We start from the raw sequence: 21398 nt of genomic DNA, 5'->3' as shown, positions 1-21398 counted from the left end.
TTTGTATATTGGTGTTAGTAACAAAACTTGCTTTTCTTGATGTCCCAAGCAAAATGAATGAAAAAAAACAGACTCTGCTCTAAGTCTGTTACAACACAGCAGAAAACTCTGAAATGGAAGTGAGGTAATCTATGACACTTAAGACTTTGCCACTGAAACTATCTAAGCACTTCTGAGGAATCATGCGCATCTCTGCCAGACAAAATGGCAGCTCCTTTTCACCTTTCTCTAAGCACAGAGAGCAAGCTTTATTTCTGCAGTGCTTATTGTGATGGATTTGAGATTTTCCGGTCAATGTATTATAAAATGAACACAGAAGTGAACAATGAAATGAAAATTATGTTCAATGTGTTTAACATTAACAACAGGAAATGGGTGTGCATGTACGGGATGCTGTAAGGACAAGGATCAGCAGAGCTTTGTTTGAGGACTGGTATTTATTCTATCTTTATTTAACCTTCTTCCTTCCCCTTTTCAGAAGATGGGGGAGAGTATCAGTCACTGGAATCTAGCAGAGAGTTAAACATGCTGAAACATTTTCAGTTTAGTGTAAAGTCTGAATCAAATTCAGTTAAGTTACATACTTTTATTTCTTTCTCTGTAGGAGTTCTTTGTTGCATGAGTGAACAGCAATCTTTATTATATGATCCTTTCTCAGTCAAAACTTTAAGATTGCTACATAAATTATGGTTTTAATTAACACACTCAATACCTAAGGATTCTAAATTCACCTACCATATAAATGAAAACCAAAGATGCAATTTAAAAGAGTCCATACACTGTTTAGATTCATCTTCTGTTCTCACAAACACTTGTCAGATGGGATGGGATCTGTCTGATCCAGTTCTTTGTGCCCGCAAGTAGTATCATCAGTCATCAGGGAAATAATCCCTTGATTCCTTTGCCTTTAGCAAGCTGATGTGATGAAGTTGCAGTTCCCAGCCTGGTATGTTTGTATTGAGGGATTTTATTATAGGTCTTGTTGTAAAAGCAAGGACAATCAAAGTTGGGCTATTTTAATGCTCTAACTGTACCCTTAAAGGTTTTGTGCACTTGAATGCCTGGGGACTTACTCTGACTGGACAGCAATGACCTGTACTTGCTGCGGTTGACCATTTAATCACAGCTGCCAACCACCACTTCTGATTCCAAAACTGCTACATCTGGGTACCTAAGACATAAGACTTTTTTCTTGGAACAAAAATCACAGTGAAATTTTCTCACTTGAAAAGCAGATTCATTCAAATGACATTTTATTATTATTTTTATTATATTATTTATTGTTTAGGTTTGGGGGTTTTATTCTTTCTTTGTTTTTAAGAATGTCAAGGATCCAACAGAGCTTCTTATTGTAAAAGAGACCTTGGATTGCTGATGCTGTGCACAGCACTGGAACCACATACAGCAGAATGAAACAATTTCCATAAACTAGGTCTCCACATGGCATTCAATTGGCTTACATTTGCAGAAACTGCATTAATCCCTTATTATTCTAATACTCCACTGCTAGTCTGCTTTCCCCCAGTCTCCTGCATTCAGCACCATTATGCTTCTGTACCTTTAAAACCCCAGACAGGTTCCTGCATATGGCTTTTGATCTAAGCATCTCAAGTGCTCTTCTTCAGCATCACACAGAATAGATAAAATGGCTGCACCAGAAATGGATTCTTCTGCAGATGAAAACAATACCACTTTACTAAAATTACATGTTGCTATATCTATTTTGGGGTTCAATATATATAAACACAAACACTTTAAGCTCCATTTCTCAGGAAACAAGCTTATGGGGTATTGGTCAATATCCATGTGACTCCCAGTTCTTGCATTATTTTATTTTTGTAAAACTTGTTGCCCAGTTTCAATGAAAATTGACAAAGAGATAAAGACTTGTATCATTTTGGACAAAGCATAGCAAAGAACAGGAGACAGAATTTGCACCCAACTTAAAAGATTTCAAAGTAAGCTCAGCAGTATTAGTAGATGCTAGACAATCTGTGTGAGTTTACTTCACAAACATGCATCTCCCTGGTGTTCCATAAAACTGTGGCATTTATTGGATTTCTTCTGCTATAAGTTTTTGAGTGAATGATATCTAAACTATAGCCACAGCAAATATGCATATTAAGTACACCCAAAAAGACTACACCAATTTAACAGTATGGCAGTTAATAATCACCAGTCCCATTCTTAAGCTATTTAATAAGAACTGAGAATTCAAACATGTAACATCTATTAAACTAATATTTTCACTAGTTGAATAGCTCTTCATTTCTCTGACAGTGTTAATAAACTTTCTGAGCCCGTTGCAATTTTTATTTACCTTTCTTAAACATGATTTAAGTCAGAATTGCATAAAGCATTCCAGATAGCATCTTAAATACATACTGTGCAATAAATTGATCATCTCTCTCTATTGAAAATTGTCACAGGGAACAGAAAAAACCCCCCACAATATATATATCCCAAATATATATATCCCAATTAACAATCCAGTCTTAAGCTTCAGCGTACTTAAGTCACATTCTCCACAGCAAATCCAAGTGCATATAGGCCCTCAAACATATCCCTGACTTGCTTTCCTGGCACTACAGGCCCCAACCTTTATCATGTTTCTAAGAACTTCAAAGTACAGTTTTATTCAACATATATGCAAATATTTTGAAGTAACTTTGCTTCTTAAGTAAGAGGGAGCTCTTTAGTTTTCTAACAAGTGGAAGGATGCTACAAGCTGAGAGACTAGAGGTACAAAGTTAAGGGATCAGATTTATGCACTTGTGACCCTAATGTGTTATTCTTATTCACATATTATTAACAGCCCAAAACTAAAATCCCATACAAATCATTAAGAACAACCAAGTAGTAAATGCTAACCATTGCAGCATGTAAAACGGGTCAATGTGTACAATGCAGCTCTTTCTAAATTATCCTGAAAAGTTTGAAATGACAGATTTTATAATATAATTGTATACTCTGTTCTGCTGCTTAATTATCATTACAATCGGTAAGTGTTCCCCCCAATATTTAACCTAAATCTCCCTTGCTATGAAATAAGCCCACTTACTCCTGTGCTACCCTTGGCAAATACAGAGAACAAGTACCAACTTTATAATTGTTCCCACACACTCAAGAGACAAATGTATACTTGTACCTCATATCAAGTCTTATTTTTCTACACACAACATGGTACTAAATCTTTTAAACTTTCTTCATAGGCTGTATTTTCTACAGTTATTATCAATCTGGCTACTTTTCTGTCCACATCTTTCCAAAGTGCAATGTCTAAAACTGCAGGTGATACCACATACACATGCTGCAGAGCAGAATCATTATGCACTGTAAATACACTGTAAATAGGATCTGTTACAGCTTTCACTTTGACAATGGATAGACTCATGCACATATCTATAAATGTTCCCATGTAAACCCTAGCATCAGCCAAAATCCTCATTTTCACACAAGGAAACAGAGATGTTTACACGTGTATGATAAAAAAACAAAACCAGAAACATAAAACCACCATCCTGCAGCAATAAACTACCAATACATAGAGAAAAATAAACGGTCATCCATCCCATTGGGAATATCAGGGCACATTAATCTAACCTTTAACAAATTTCTTTCCTTACAGAAGGAAACATTCCTGCTAAGCAACGTTTTGGTTTCATTAATACCCAATTTTAAATCCTGGCATGCTGGGCAGCAACATCTGTGCAATTTCAACTTACTACAATACCACACACGTAAACAATAAAAAGTAACACAATCCCAAATTTACACTTACCTGATGATGCACAAAAAAGCAACACCACACCATGAGGTACTTCTTATTGTACTCAGATTTTAGAAGGTTTCTTAATCTTTGGCGTGACAGTGAAAAGTCTTTGCTACAAAGGAGTCCCTATGTCGCTCCTTCACTTTTCGGCAGGAACTCCTCCCCATGCAGCCACACAGTTTGCTCTCGCTTCCTGTCATGCAGTGTACTAGAAGTGTCAGAAGCTGAGTGATACGTATTGCCATGTCTATCTCTGTTGTGGTTTTTCCTCATAGGCTGCTTCAAGTAATATTTGAAACAGACAAAAGTTTTTTAAAAATTACTAACAAGTGAATGGCAACAGTATGGTAAAGGTAAAGACATCATTAACGTGTTTTTCAAGTAATAGGTAGGTCTTTGGGAACTTTGAGACTCAACAACTGAAACACAGTCCATCTCCTACCTGTACAATTCTCCATCTTAAACAGCAGCAACGGGCTTTAAACTCAAGGGCAGACAACTATCTCCAAATGTAGATGCCTCAGAAAACAAAACAGCTGGTAGACACTGGGTAGAACTTTTATACATTTAGTTCACAGAAAACTTTCAGTATTTCAGAAATTAAGGGATCAGCTAAACAGGAGTTCTTAAATTAACAAAGGCATAATGGCAAGAACTCAGCACAGAATGCTTTAGAATCAGCCCAGGATCAAGGCCCAAAGAGGAGCTTGGCAGAGGACCCAAATTTTGCATGTGAGGACATGTGAAGAAAGCGCAAAGCTTGATTTTATCCCTGGTAGTTCAATATAACTAATGAAAGAAACTCCATTTTTGCTGATTCTTCACCAATCTAGATAAGCAAGACTTCAGCAACTGCATCCTATGAAACCCAGTGAATCTTCATTTCACTGGAGTTTGGAAAGCTATACACCTTAAGCATCAAGAAAACTTTAAACTTAAAAGTTATTGCTGCCTTAAAAATATCAAATAAGACTGTTGCTACCTCAATGACATAAAATTTCCCAGCCCACTTGAAATTTCAAAACTGTGCATCTCCTGCTGCAAGGACTCCCTGGACACATACACACTGGCCATCAACATGATTGAGAACTTTAAGTTGGTAAACTTAAGAGGATTAGGTTCCAGACTCATAACCCAAACTACAAAATATAATGCTTCCTTGAGAGCTCTTATGCCAAATCATTCTTCAGACAAGAACAACAGAGAGACTGATCTGCTAATAATGAGAGTCTTCAGTGGTCTCTTTCAAACTACCAATTAGGTCACTCGCATTTTCTAGTACATATTTGCCTTTAATATACACTCAGTTAATTGCTTCATTTGGCCATCATATCAAGTTACCTTACTTCAAGGTAAGAAAAGTTAAGTTTCATGAGGTGCTACTCTGAAAGTTATCAAAATACATAACTTCCCACACATAATATGAAAAATTATATTTGCATATGATTCATATATACCAGTTTAGATGTGCATTTGAGCAGCCCTCTTAAAAATCTAGACATACATAGATATCAACTTCCCTTAGCCAAAGTTAGCTAGAAAACAATGCAGAATATTCGACTCCTAAAAATGGAATCCATAATCATCACAAGCGATTGAAACACAGTGCTTTATATGGCAACTAAAAATGAGTGATTTGAAATAGCTTTCCTTCATCTTTCCTGCATTACAAACTGAATTAACTGTTTTGGGCAAGTGAAATTGTCCTCAGAAACTAGTAAATAGGAACTATTGAGAGATACATGAGATTTGGGGTTTTTAATAGCATATGTAGATTCTAATGTAAAGAACAAGTGCAAATAAATACAGGGAAAAGTAAAATCCTGGAACTTTTCTGATCCTTCGTACACACACTGCAAATACACAGCAAAAAGTTTCTTTTAAAATATTTTCTATACATTTGTAAGATAGCGCATTCTTGGTTTTAGAAGACTTATTGATTAGTCATATCAGAAGATGGAATATGTTCCTACTACTATTCCAAAGAAACTTTTTCGTTTGTTTAAGACTTAATAATTGTGTGAAAAGCAAAGCTCAGGCAAGTATCCATTATGGACAAAGAGAAACAGCTGAATGTATTACTTAACTGTTTCATTTTAATGTATTAAAAAAAAAAATCAAGTTTTCAGTATAATAAACAGAAGATGAATACATTTTTGTACACACACACAGATAATTACTTCATATACCATACATCCTTACACCTCACTCTTGATCTGTCCCTACCCTGTTCAATCTTTTGTGACTTGCTTAGGTCTATCAACACTGAGTTGTTATGCAAAATTCTACAGTAGGCAAGAATTTCAAGACAAATTTGAATTTTCGTAGTAAGCTAAGAGCAATTTGAACTTCATTTTTAAAGAAAAACAGGTCCTTAGTGAGCTGGTGCAATCTTTCATCAGTTCAGAAAAGTTTCTGCTGAGCTTGGTGGAAGAAGATGAAAGGGGAAACTGGTATCAGTCAGCAATCAACTCCTTTGACAAGAGCCATTGCATCTCTCTGCAGACAGAAAATACTAATTGAAAGAATCTTCAGGAAGCAGACATTTTAGGTCAAGACTTTAAAAAAATTACTGAAGTATTTCGCTTTTGGGATACTGTAAATGCTGTTGGCCTGTCTCCTCTGCCTAAAGATGAGCTAAAACCAAATCTTAGCTGCCTTGTTTTCCGACCCTTCCAGCAGAACAGTTTATTTTTCAGAGGAAATCCATATAAATTCTATATATAAGCCTGAAATTTTTTTCAAGGATTCTTTCCTTTCTCTCCATTAACTTGTCATTAGGCTGTCAGTAGATCTAAGTTATTCTTAAACAATCTTTCACCCCATCATAGGAAAACCTAATCCTTTACTATCAGAATTTGGTAATCCCTCACCCATGGTCAAATACCGGGGTGCAAGTTTTTGAAGTGTTGTGGTTTCCATAGGTCTTAAATTGCACCAAATACAAAGTTAGGTAGGCAGGCAATTTTCAATCAGATTTCCTGGTAACATTCGGATTTCCGTATTCCATTTCCTGGAGACCACAACATGCAAACTCTTTAACTTGCTATGCTTCTTTATATTCGCACTTGCACTATTTCTTAGGTCACCTATAACCTTCTGCCACAGTAGCCATCAGAAATTAAGAAGCCTAAAGACAGATACCACAGACTTCAGCCTAGCGTCAGGCATGAGATTAGCCAACCAAACTTTTTCTTGTCAATCTAGTAAACAACATTTAAAACAGTCTGCCCTCCCTACCTGTATCAATCAACACAGGTTAACAGGATGGTAAAATCTGCTCTCCAACCTCTGAGTAAATAAAACATTGTATTTGTGTTTTTTTCCCTGCATCTTTGTATCAGTCAGCTCCAAGGTACTCTGCACTTTGTTGACAACATCAACAGCATCCACCTGAAAGAAAGTGCAGCTTGAACTCACATGTATTGTAAACACGCACGTAAGTACCAAGGAAGGAAATCTAAGACATTTTATCTAGACTCCACGCAGCAACTGCCTCAAAAGATTGAGGTCAAGAAATTATAATTGACAAAATACATAAATATATGAAAGTTGTTCATTCGGTATCTGTGCAGCTATAGCACTGCTGCTGAGTCCAATGCAGTAACAAAACATGAAACAAGATAGCACCGCGAACACAGGATCACATAGTCAGAAACATCCACAAAACTGTGGGTAAAAGGAATTAAATGTTACTATAAGTTTGGTTTACAGGAACAAAGAATGAATACAGGATATTCATGATTTAAATTAAAAAGAAAATATCTGACAACACTTTGTCTGGGAAACTTTCCCGCCTTAGTATTCTCACTTGTAAAATGCACAAAGCACTAGGGTGGCATAAGGTTGAAGTCTGTCAAATGTTTATAACAACAAGTATACAATCAGTCTTTATTCAGACAGTATACAGTCAGTTTCCAAGTATATTCTGCTGACTGATCTTGTCAAAATGATAGCAAAGTGCAAGCAAAACTACCTAAGCAGTTTCATTGTTGCTTTCTTCTCTATAGTTCTTAAAAGTAGGGAAATAAGAAGAATAAAATAAATAAAATCATTCTTTCAGGGCAGTATCCTACTGCTGCAACTAGAATTTTTAACTGTGCAATGAAGGGGAACATACACATCTGAAGTACTGTGGTAGGAAGACATGTAACATTCCCTTTTTCCCCATCCAGAAGCCTAAGCAAGTTAAATGCAGGTTCACATGCAGCCACCAGGCCATTCAAAAAAACCTGCAGCTATCTCCCTCTTTTCAGAAACTGTGTTTGTAAGGGGGCTGACTTCAAACCTTCTGTAGCAGTGAACCCATTCTTTGATTTACCTGTTGGAGGAAACCCTCCTCAAGGTTGGCATTTGATACACATTTACTATTGGCTATTAAATTAAAAAAAAAAAGTTATTGAAAAAAATACTGTTACTCAGAAGAAAGTATCAACCTATTTAAATATTCCTTTTAAAAAGAAACAACTTCTGAAGCTTTAATCCATTTCAGTAGGTGACAGTGGCATGAAAAAAGCAACTTGAATTAAGCTATGAGGGGGCTCAAGTTCTTGTGCAAATAACAGAGGTTCTGCACTCTTCAACAAAATATTACTACAAAACAATACAAGGTCGTAAGAATTTAAACAAACAGGAGTATACACAAAAGCTTGCATGATAGTAATCCTCAAGAGATGACATACTGGTTTTGGTCCTGCTTTTGTCTACCCTACAAGATACTTTTAGGGTACCTGCTGACATCACCTCTTGGATTGCCTTTGACTGTATTTTATCTAACTGAAACTCCAGGCAGAACGCCTCACAGGCTGGAACACTGGCCTCTATCTAACTGGCATGTGCTAACAAGGGGCCTGGCTGTGTCAACTGGTTCCTAATTCTGTGGTTACAATCAAGTAGAGATTCAGAGGCTTGACCTGGCTCCTTCTAAGAGCTAGGAGAGATGCTTACTGGTAGCAATTTCTCTGTAAGACTTCCTGATTTGCCTATCTCCCATAGTAGAAACTGTTGAGTTTGTCATTTCTCACATATACTCCCAGAGATAACTATTTGGCAAACTCTTAAGATGGTGCTTCCCAGAATGTGAAAGATTGTCACAAGTTTCTGAAGACATTAAGAGAATACTTTCTCTTACTGCTTATACGACTGTAGTAGCCCAGAAGCATCACACTGAAAAGCACCAGCCACTGCCCAACTGAGTACCCTCAGAAAGTGCTGCAATTCTCCTCTCCCATCTTCTAGTATCCTTCCAGTCAGGGCATACAATCTAATCTTTTTAGCACTGGTATAACTGCCCTCATTTTATGACCTTTTCATAAGGCTGCTGGTCTGCTTTGGACTGGAAGTGTCTGAGAGGACACAGTAATTGCTGAAATTTAGACTACTTCTTTTGAGGATATTTAAGGTTGTGAACCACTGAAAACTTGAAACAGTGTTAGGAAAAGAAATAAAGCTTTCCAAATTCAGTGGGGAGCCTGCTGGCACATGGATTGAAACTGTTTTCTCATTGTGCCTTGCGAGTGTTTTAATGATGCTAAATTCAACTCAAATATTTTTAAATGTGCATTTTACAGAGTTTTAGAACATTACCTCAAATCATGTTAGGATCACATTATATACAATGCTTCATACGTTTTCCATTAGATTTAATATTCCATTTCAAAACACATAGCAGAACCCAGGAATTACGAAATCTGTCATTGTGAGTGGAACTTAAGAGCTACAACAGATCTGAATTTACTTTAAAAAATTTAATTTAGTATTATTTAAGAAACGTTACAGTATGTTCTTACAAATGTTTAGATTATAAATGCTTTAGAGAAAGAATAGTTTATTATTATGTTTACATGATATCTAGCAAAATGGAGACCTTGTTTTCTAGTTGCTACTGTAATAACAAAATTTGTTTCCAGGTTGCTATAAATAAAAGACACCACTGTATTACTCTTATTATGCATGTGCCTCATATTTTAAAAGATGGCCATAATTTGTAATTGCTGTGTACATTCTAACCACAGAAATAGCATTAGCTTTCAAGAAAAATCTTCTTATGTTTGGCTTAAAAATAATTAGGACTCATTCTAAGACAGATGTCTCAGAGCAAATCTGGCTGTGAAAGCACTTTTACGTTTGGGATGAACAGCAGTCTTCACAGAGAGTACCAAAAAACCCACTCAAAGTGCTTCTTTCAAGTGAAAAGATCAGGAGGAACTCAAATTTCCTTTTCTTTTTCCATCAGCTCTTGAGGACTGTTTATAAGCTTTTTCAGAAGTTCAGAAGTTTTCAGGCTTTACTTCTCTACTGGTCCTTAAAATATTTTGTTTGGATTTCTGTCACACATACAGCTTGACAACCTAAATCAGAACCTGTGGAACTGGAGATGGAGAGGCAGACATTTGAATAAAACCTCTAGCAGAGCACAGAGGATTTCCCAACTGCTTCTGCGAATAATGCTTTTGCAGCCTTTTCCAACTGTGTAGTCCATTTATTTACTTTTTGTTTAAAACTTACTCCATAGTTTTAAATAGTATTATCTAAGCACTGCCAAACTGGAAACTTTTACAATCAACTTAGACTGACCAGTGAGCTTTCACAGTATGAACACTAGGAAATTAGACAACACGCCATCACAACAATTTGGAAAAAAGGAAAGGGTGATGTTAATAACATATCTTTGTAATAGGTTGTAATAACACCAAAGTTCTACTGCAAGCATCCATGACTAGTAAAAACAAACAAAAAAACAATTAAAGTCCACACATACAACCATTCATGTCCGCTAGTAATTTTAAAATAAAATCAATAAAATTATAAATAATTATCAATAAAATACCAATATATAGCTCAAAATTGTTTCTAAAATGCTGGTTTCTCAGACTGAGTGGCATCAAATTCAACCAGACAACAGCATCATCCTGTTAACCATTACAAGTTTCTGAAAAAAAGCCATAGGAAATAGTAATTTCACATCATGTGTTCTCAAAGAGCAGTCACTGGTGGGGTGGGGGGAAACAAATACAAAGAAATGGGCAGAGTTTGGTTTGAGTTAAATTGAACAGGGTCAAGTTCATCTGCTGTTGAACAAAGAAAAGAACAGTAAATGACAGCAGGAGTACAAGGTAACACCCAATCTATGATTAAAGACAGGAAATCTGCTATGTAACAGAACATCAAACTTAGCCTAAGAGAATGACAATTGGACCTATCTGCTTTATCACATGTTGCTTCTAGCTCAGTATTGTTTGTATGTGCAAAATAGCTGGCATGACGGCTTTATAGCATACACAGAATATTTCTACTATAAATAACAAACCACACCCGGAACAAAAATAAACTTGTTACAAAGCACTTACAAAGATCCATAAAATAAAGCCCTACAACGTTAACAGAATCACTGCAGAAAGTATTTTTCAAGAAAACATCTATTCTGTGAAAAGATAACATGAAATTATAAGAAATCCTTCCAAATGGGAGATATCACACTATTTTCATTATCAGAAAACCTCAAAATATTAATTGAATAACTGAGCTTGAATAAACAGAATAGCTACCCTTTACAATACAGATAGTGACAGAAGAGTCTTGCAGATGTACAAGCTTATGACAGTCTCTTCATTTCAAGAACGCATTAGCCAAGTGCTCCATAACCATGCGTCAAAATTCTTGCCCCAGGAAACATATAATCCAAAGTGTATTTTATCTAACTAACATGTCATTAACTTGAAAGTAGCCCTGTAAACTAGGTAATTGGACAGGTTTAATGGCTATGTACTTAACTCATAGATTATTGTAGACATAAAAACCACGTACATTTAATAAAACAGCTACTGAATTGAGTTAATGAAAACATTGCAAACTCCTAAGCATTAGAGCACTGTCTAGATAGCACGAGCAATAACAACTCATAAAATGTGCACAGGTTTTTTCTGAGTCCCCTTTAGACTTGATGAAGTCTAAAGGCCAGCCTGCACCATTTTCCTTTATAACTAACTCATTCATACATAACTCATAGATATCTCTCCAGCACATGTTCATGATTTTTGCAGTACTACTGTATGTGAAGAACCTTGTAATTTACAACATCCATTGATCCTACAAAAAGATACAGCCATTTATCACAGACCTAAGAACTAATATGTCAACAAACCATGTTTTGCTGGAATTTCAAATAACACATTCTGACATGACATAGCTAACCTAACATCACACATTGTAGATAGAACTTACCATGGTAATTAAATCATGCTAAGTCAGCGCATCAGTTTGGAATAATACATTCCTGAATTCTTCAAAATTGTCTAACTAGTCACACTGAATTGCTTTTTAAATTCAGTGTATACATTAAGAATACAACAATTCTGATATGTGTTTTGGCACTGCAGATGGAACTGACTGCTATCCAGTTACGCAAATGCCACACAATGAATTTCTGATAGCATCTCTGTTTGTTTGCCAACATAAACCTTGCTGTTCCAAGACAAATTAGTCTTGTGACTAATCAACAACAGTTCCAATGGTTTGTTCAGAAACAAAACCAATAATAAACTAAACCGTTTAAAACTCTGCCCACAGGTTAAGCAGGGAGACATCAAAACCAGCACTTCTACAAATAAAAATCAGTGTCCAGGGTGTCTACTTGCTACAGTTTATAAGCTCTAGCCTTCTGAACTACATACTGTGTATCATGGAAGGGAACTCTTAACATTCCTATTGCCCCCAACATTGCTGCTATCAACAGCGAAGTAAAGTTTTCGGCTTCTGCAATGCTCCAAAGGAAGAACTGCAAGGCTACAGAGAAACTCAGCTTCCACCAAGCCCATTATACAGGCCCTATGTTTACAGCATCCATCTTCTAATACATTAAAGCAGAAAGACTTATGGAATTGCTTCTTACCACTTCTAATATCAGGTATCAGAGGCATTCTGGCCCAAGAAAGGTCAATGCTGGACAGAGGCATAACAGCACCTCCACAAGGGCAGAATAAAAGCAAGCCTGAACAAAGACAGTAAAAGGGGAAGTGCTGGAGCAATTAAACTCTGAAATGGAAGAGCTTGCAACCCACTGGAGGAAGGAAGAGGAGGAGATCTAAAACGAGCGAGTGGAGCACAGGAAAACATCATCTGTTAGAAAGGAGAAAAAGGAATATGGAATTTGTACTTTTTCTTTTCAAAAAGAAAGGGGGATGAGACTGGTCAGGGATCAAGCATCCACCTAGCATCTCTTTAACCTGCTGCAGGAGGTTAGAAGAAACAGGACTCTCCACAAAGAAAACAGAGGAGCATACAGTACCAGAGCAGGGATGCAAGCAGGACTCCCCCAGGTGGAGGAGTCTTTCCATGACACATGAAGGAACTAATTTCTGACTGTTAAGTCATAATAGGTATAATAATTCCACTCACAACTATGCTGTCAATTATGCAAAGTAAACTCCGCCCCCTCTCCCCCAGAAGCTATTTCAATCGTGCATACAACATACAAATATATTAAAATAACAAAAAACCACACGTGCTTTTTAATGTATACAATAACTTGTGCTTTAAAATCACATTGATCATATGGTGAGATAATGGTATTTAAGCACATTTGATCTAGAGACATTAGTGCATAATTTTACTTCAACAAGTATGAATACAGGCCTGTCTGATATCACTTCTAATAAGTGTCTGTTACAGGTAACATCATTGCTTAAGCAAATGAGTATCCGTGGATACAGACATTAAGTAAAACCAGTCAGAATCCAGGAGAGGTAAAGAGGTGCTTTCTGTGGTAATATGTAATTATGTAATTTATGTAATTAATCATGAAGATAAAGCTAGGAAAGAACTTCTCTCAGCAACTTTTATCTTGTTTAGATTCATGCACCCTGAAGGGAATAACTGAAGTCTGCCAGGCTGCACAAAATAAATATACTGTTTCGTAAATACTGTCTGAAAAGTTTTGTATTCCTCCCATTTGGCATAAAAGACACCTTTTTCCCCACAAACACACTTGCAGCAAAACTAGCAAAGAAACCACTTACACATCTAAAATTGACCTTCAGCATTTTTAGCACATCTTTATGTCAGGCTTCTCATAAATTAAACCAGCCTTCCTCACAGGTGACCGCATCTGCAGCTTGGTTGGTTAAATACTTTTGCAAAACTAAAAAGGAAGCAGAAAAGAAGGAAATAGGAAGAAGCCTAGCTGCAGTAAATTATTTTCAATCTTCAGGCAACTGCACTCCAAACACATGCCTCAAACTGTTTCAAGTAGAAAATGTTGATTTAGATTCCACTATTTTTTTATTTTTAGGACTAAAGTTCTTCAGCCAAATTTGGTGCGGGGGGCGGGAGGGGGGGGGAGGAAGTAGAGAAACCATCATAATGGTTCAGATGTTTGTTTAACATATGCAGGAAATGATGCTAGCTCTTGGTGGAACAGAGAAATATCAATGATAAGCAGAGACAAAACCAGCATCCTCTTCAGTTATGCCTACAACCCCAATATTCTTCATTAATCAGATACCTGCTTTTCTTTTAATTGTCTGGCAGTTTCTTCATAGCCATCTGAAGTGTCATCATATCAACAGTGGGACTACTATGTACCACTATTTTTGCAAACGTATCCAAATACATCATTAGGAAAAAAAAAATCATTTAAAAACTTCCAGTAACTTGAGCCCACCATTCACATAACTAAGTCTAGAAAATTATCCTGCTGGCAAAAACAGGAAGTGGGTGATTTTAAGGGAGCCCGAAAAAAGACAGATAAGCTGAAATCTGAAACTCCCCAGGAGAGATTCTTAGTCTTCTTCAATTCAGAACTTTCTTATAAATAATCTGACTACTCTTACTATGGAAAAAAATAGCACACAAGCATGTAACTCAGGACTGTATCATAACTAGCAAACAACCACAGAAGGTTTAATCCTGGCATCTTCCAACTGTGCATGCATGACTGTACAACTGTAATCCTCATTTGATGAGATGCTTTATTAAATAAAACTGTTTCCCACCCTACATGGCAACATAATGCACTATTTCCACAGCCACTAGGAGCAGCATATTGAATTGCTATCTCTTATGTATAAGCACCAAACAGTGGTGCTGAGGAAAGCCTTTTATTTGCATCAAGGTTTTAAGGGAAGGGTGGCATGGAGATGAGAAGAAGAAAAAGAGTGAGAGCTAATGGCAACCGGGAGAGAGCGAAAAAATAGGATTAATATCAATCTCTGTGCTAAGATCTGTGTTCTTCTTTTCTTTATATATATTATTGACCTGCCTCTGAATTGCCTCATCCCATCAGATATTCATGCCTTTTCTCCTTAACCAAGCCCTGGCCACAAATTGCTCCCCACCTACATGACATCATTATCTTCCCAAAGTCAGTATTTGCGAAGGCTGAACTGATTAACCTGTAGTGTTTTACAGAAGACTTCTGCCTCCACGCTATACTTCCATCTCTGCTTTCACACTCACTAGCTTTCATCCATTTCCATAATTTATCCCCTCCCCTCCCCGCCCCCCCCCCCCCCCATCTTTCACTGCTCTTTGCTTTTCCCATCCTGACTATCGCTCTTCCCAAGTTGTGGCTTCCTCCTCTTTCCTTCTCCAACCCTATACCAAGTACCTTCCTTTGCTTTATTCCTTTTCTGCTCCGAGTACCACATCCACCACCTAATCTCCTATGTTGTGGGTTTCCCATTACACTATCCCTCCAGTCTGTGATATTCTTGTCTCCACAGGTTGTGTTTCTTCCTCTGAAATTGCAATTCTCACTATAAATACCTTCCCTCTAAAATAGTCTATTTCTGGACACCTGACTATACAATCTCTTCAAAGACCAAATTAACCTGATGCCTCGCATATATGCAGGAGAAGCATATAGCAGAGAGATTGCACTGCTCAATAACTTAAAGTCTAAATTTAATCTAAACCAGGATTGATTGATTTATTAAAAAAAAAATCAAAATACTGATATCAATATCACTGATACCTGAGCACTGCCTAAAGTTCTGGAAGTAACTGCTACCATTATCTAAAAATGACTGCATTGGTAGAAACACATAAATGATAGCATCTTGACATGGAAATCCCCACTGAGAGAACTAAATGTGATCTCTAACCATGGGGTTCAAAAGAGCTGCTCAACACGGAAAAACCTTCTTCTGATAAAAGAAATTTAAGAAGAGGAAAAGAGAAGTGCAGAGGAGTTTCTTTGGTAAATGTTTAGCATCTGGGCCTTGCTTATCTTACTTTGAGGTTTATGTTGGTGTATGTTCAAGGATGCTTTAACATGCCCACTTTATCAGCATGATACAGAGACATTTAAAATCAGTGAACTGACTGCAAAGTGGACAGGTAGATGAACACAACGTTGCAATTTGGTGCTTAGCAACTTTATTCTCTTTTATTTTTTGACTGTTGAAATGATCCTGTATTATAGTCTGTACTATAGAAATAGCATGTATGTTTAAAAAACCATAGCTATGAATAAGTCAGCTCTAGAGTTTTGTTTGTTATACTCAAGCATGGCACTGTTCCACAGTCAACATTAACTTAGTTCTTTTACCCAGTAAGGTTTTACTCCTGTTTGCGAAAAAACATCAAAGTTAACCTTTTATCATTCACCAGCTGTATGAAAACCTTTGTGACTTCAAGTCTGCTCACTGGGCTTTTCATAACACAATTTTTCCATCCATCAGAATAAACTTAGCTCTCTTTTCCCGTGCTCAACTGTCTTGGTTTCAGCATCCAAACAGATCAAGCAAACAACTGATACAGTTTCTTCCCTTTATGTAGTAGTTTATTTCACACAATTAACTGCAACTATGCATTCTATGAAATATTACAGCTATAGAACTTGACATCTCTCTTAGTATCCCATAAGTTTCCTTAAAAATAAGGTGGCAGACAACTCCCACAGATTTTCATTTCTACACATGAAGGAAGCAGTTTGAAGATCCTTCACTCACTGCCTTGTTTTTTTTCTAATACTACCTATTCCTATCTCCTTTCAGGTTCTTGATTTCTCCTCTTGATTCTGAAGTCTTTTACTCCCTAGTTCTCTGTTCTTCGTGTACTAGCCTACTCCACCTCTGCCATGCAGCTTGGATCATGGACTTCATGCTGCCACACTTACCAACCCTAAGCTCTTACTGCAGTGAGCTATTGCTCTTTGAACTTGGGATCACTGTTCTCCAGCTAGAACTCATACCTGCAATACTCTTCCTACTACTTTCATACCTACCTTCTTCCTCAATTACTTTGCCAGCACATTTGAGAACTGGGAAAAATACTAGAGTCAATTTTACTTTTAAACTGGCCCTGAAATTTATAATTAATCTACAGGTTAGGGGTTGTCGGTATTTTCCTTACATTCTTGACAATGCTGCTGTGAGGGAACTATTTTCTCGGTAACGCTGATAACTTCATCCCCGCAATTTTGTGGTGCAACACAAGAGATACATGGTAAAAATAAAAAGCTCACGGTAAACAATAGTGGATGCTCTATTGAAAACATGAAATTAGAATGCAGAAATCAGTATCAGATATTGTGAAAAATATTTTTCATGTTAATGAAGCTTACCATATTATGACCACACAGACCAGTAAACCTGTCAGTGCCATTTACCCTTTCAGCAAAGCATATAAGTAATGTCTTTCTACATAAATGTTTTGTTGGAAGAAGCTCAAACAAAACACATTTATATGCTCTCCTGAATACAAAACTGAACTCTTAAGATTCAGTATAAGTCAGCCCACATTACAGGTAACGGTAATTTACTGTTTATTATACCAAATGAAGTTTGCAAGACAGAAAAGCCCTTCCTTTAACCAAAAGATCACAGTAACACTGTGACTTAGATACAACATGCAGTGACAACTCCTTCTTCTAGACTGTATCCCAGGCTACAGTACTTGCACACATGGCAAACGCACCATTGTCACCTGAACGCTGCCACCATCACATTAAGTTTTTCAACAAATGGCGTAGAAGGCTTCATAGGTCATAGGGGACAGAGAGGTGACAACATGACTCTCTGAAAAAATTAATCTACCTCTGAAACCTGAAGCAAACATGAATAAAAGCTCCGATACCACCAGCAAATATTAAGGTTCTCAGTTTCACTTGTGTTGCTTTTTCATGTACCTTTTCACTCAATTACTGTGAGAACACACATGCTTCCATATTTCCTTGCTCAGCCAACCAGAGAAAAAACCTAGTCCCTTCTGCCTCGTAAGAAATCCATGTAATATTTCTTATGATTCTCTAACTGTACTTCTGCAAAATGCCCATATACAAGCTTTCAGCAAGTAACTTTACAAATATCTATATCAGATTTAAAGACCACTTAAAAACCAGTACAGATCAGTTCAGTTTTGCTAATTTATTTTCAGATATGAAAACACATCCTTTTATTTTTTTTCTTTTTAAATCACATTGTACATTAACCCACTTACATTAAATTATCTCCCCCATGCCTCATAATAAGTCAGCCAATCATATAAACAGAAGTTGGGTTTTTTTAGAAAGACTTTTAGGAGGTCACAAAATTACAAGTTCCATTCTGTAGTTGTTTTGCTGTGATTTTAGTCCTCACAGATTGTGGTTTAACTATGAAGTTACACTGCAACAGAATGAAGCAGGAGGGAATGTTACAAAGTATGAACAAAACAATACCAAACTTACCCCTCTGAAATTCCAGCCCTTGGTTGAAGGAAACAAGGAAAAATTGTTCTGTTGCTGTTGTTTCGGCCTGCAAGATGAGACAAAGAAGAGTGTTTACCTTTTCAGCTGTCATATTTTCTAAATCAATAACAGAGTGACAATAGAGGGAGAAAAGAAAAACACAGGCTTCAAGTACTAAGACACCTTAGATTTCCTTGGCTGCATTTCTGACAGGTTTCTCTCTTCAGTTCAGTTAAATGTTTTAATTCAGATTGAGAGCTAAGGGACATGGCAGCCTTACAAGCCTTCAGAGACGCACTGATTTGATGTCTGACAACAACTTATTACTCCTGCTGATTTTCAAAAAGCAGAGACAACCTTGACCTGAACAGTGTGGGTCTATGAAGCTGCAATTATGTCATGTGATGCAAGATGGTGCAGTCTGCCAGCTGTACTACATAGGGACACTAAAGAGCCTTTAATCCTAACACTGAAGCTACGCGAAGCACCAACGTAAAGCAAGCTAGCCATACCTTTGTGTGACGCTATAAACTAGAAGCTGACTTCTGTTTTTACTCCTTCCAAAAAAACCTTTCTCCTACCCTATAATTATCGCTGTACAATTATCTCTGAAAAGTAACCCTAACATTCTCCACTTTGCTCTTAATGAGTGCTTTTCACCAGTAAGATCTTAATTCACAAAGGTAGACAAACACTGCTGATATTTTACACATAAAGTCAGATCAAAGCTTGACTGACCTGTTGAAGTTGACCAAACCAACAAATAGTTTGGCAGCAGGACCTAAGTGCTGAGCACACTACAACTCCAACCATGCAATTATACAGATTACAGAAGTGATCACAAACAATAACAGGAATACAAAAACTTGGTTAAAGAATAGCAAATTAAATGGCTATCGACCAAACCTCACCATTCAACAGTAACAGGACAGATGTTTTGCAGTTAAAGCACTGGACTAACACATGAAAGATCTGGGAGTCATTGCTGCTGCTTATAGCTCCTGAAGGACCCCAGCACACCATGCCCCAGTTTCTTTTCTGTAGAGTCAGGACAGCAATAGCTCTGTTTTTTCTGCCTTCTCTGTTTTGTTGTATAGACATTTTTCTTATTATGTGTTTTAATGCACATCATAGAGTCGTGATCACAGTAGGCATTTTTAGATGTCAACTTAATGTAAATAATAAACTATAATTATGACAATTGAGTCATTTTTGTAACATCAAAGGTTGAGATGTAAATCTCAGTTTTTCACTCTACCAGTCAGCCAACCAGAAAGAATATCAATATTTGAAGCACACTGATAAAGTCATTAAGAAGCACAAGGCAGCATACATGACAGACGTTAGCATTAAAGACTCTCCCACTAATAAATCCTCCTACTACAGCTTTCTGAGTTAAATATAATGAAACTGAATTTCTAACCCAAAAGCCTCACTGGAACTGCATTATGAAAAGAGAAAAATGTGATTAACAAGAGCAAGTTACACAACTATCAATTGTCCTAACAATGTTTTGTACCCTTTTTATTCAAAAATAATCTCACACTAGAACCAGTCAAATTTTTTCAAAAAGTACTGTGAGCTTTCTATAGAGTTGTACTCCTTAGTCACTTTTCAAAAAAATCTCATGTTTAAACTTACATTTCTGCAATTTTTTCTATTTTAATGCTGTTCATGCATTTATTTTCCCAGTTTATCAAGAATTGCACTAGTTCTATTTTAATTAAGCTGAATATAGGGGAAACAAAAGACATTTCAACTTCAACAAAGCAGGATTTATAGTAGTTTAGACAACAGTTACAAGGCAATGAAAACTTCCATTAAAAATTATCTTTCCCCACAATCATTTTGTAACAAGAACTAAAAACTTTGTAATAAGTAAGCTTATGGTATCATTCATGTACACTAAACTGAAGGCCATCCACTAGAAGACTGATGACTAAATCATTCATTACCAATCTGTAACTTTCCCATCCACTGAAAGCATCCCAGACTACACAACAGCCAGTCTTTATAGAGAGCAGACAATATTAAATCTACATTTTGCCAGTTTTCACAATAGGTATCTTCATTCCTTACCTTATCAGTCAAGCTCCTTACTTCATTTTGGTGAGAATTAATCCCTCTATTATTCACAATGGTATGCCAAGTCCTTTCTTTTTAATACTATTGTAGCGTTATTACAGAGCCTCAAATGCACCAGCCTAATGAAACAATCCAGTTTTACCAAAAGGAGTTAATTAAAAAGGTAGTGAAAAGTATCGAAGCCACTGTATGTTCCTCCATGACTTACTAGCCTGATCTGATACCTACAGGGTGTAACAAAATCCTTCACAAATTGTTTTTTCACTCAATGTGTGCAGCATTCTCTTAATGAGCAGAAATCGGACTGAAGCATTATACTCATTTACCACCCTATGGGTTACCTTAAGTAATTTCTTCAAAACCTTTCAGTTTTACCCATCTGGCCTAGCTATTACTGCCCTATTTTCTATTCTATCAGGGGTATTCAAAGTTTAAGTCTGGAAAACAGTGAATACATCAAGTCTAATTTCCCATTACAAGCAACCATTTCATATAGCCCATCTCAAACTTAACCAAGATATTAAAACTGCAAAAGTACTGTTCTACTCTCTTACTGAAAGACTATTTTAGAAATCTCACTGCTCCCATAACTAGAAACGATCGAGGCTAAACATATTCATAAATTGTTTATGACCACCATTCTGATCCAGCATTTTTCAGCTGAACATACCCCTAAACCAAAATTAAGTAAAATACCAAGTTCTGTTCTCAACTGCACCTCAAGTAACAAATAAAGTTCTACCAAAAACAAGACCTCATTCACAGTTTTCAGTTTTGTCCTTCACTATCTTAAAGTTACTTTGATCTCTTGGTCTTCCCAACTGTCAACATCAGTGAGAACTGTACTGAAAAAAAATTAAAGTATTGCAGATT

The 21398-nt window shown here is 36.6% G+C and overlaps 1 protein-coding gene across 1 annotated transcript in view; it reads right to left on the bottom strand.

Moving 5' to 3' along the window:
* ARHGEF3 (Rho guanine nucleotide exchange factor 3) overlaps positions 1-21398 on the bottom strand; it is a 140161-nt gene that overhangs the window by 76295 nt on the left and 42468 nt on the right. The window contains exon 3 of the mRNA XM_069812271.1: positions 18441-18507. Coding sequence (XP_069668372.1) covers positions 18441-18507 — 67 coding nt within the window. The remainder of the gene's footprint in view (positions 1-18440; positions 18508-21398) is intronic.

This window comes from Haliaeetus albicilla, chromosome 24 (genome assembly GCF_947461875.1).
Source record: "Haliaeetus albicilla chromosome 24, bHalAlb1.1, whole genome shotgun sequence".
NCBI lineage: Eukaryota > Metazoa > Chordata > Aves > Accipitriformes > Accipitridae > Haliaeetus > Haliaeetus albicilla.
This window is presented reverse-complemented; position numbering and strand designations above follow the sequence as displayed.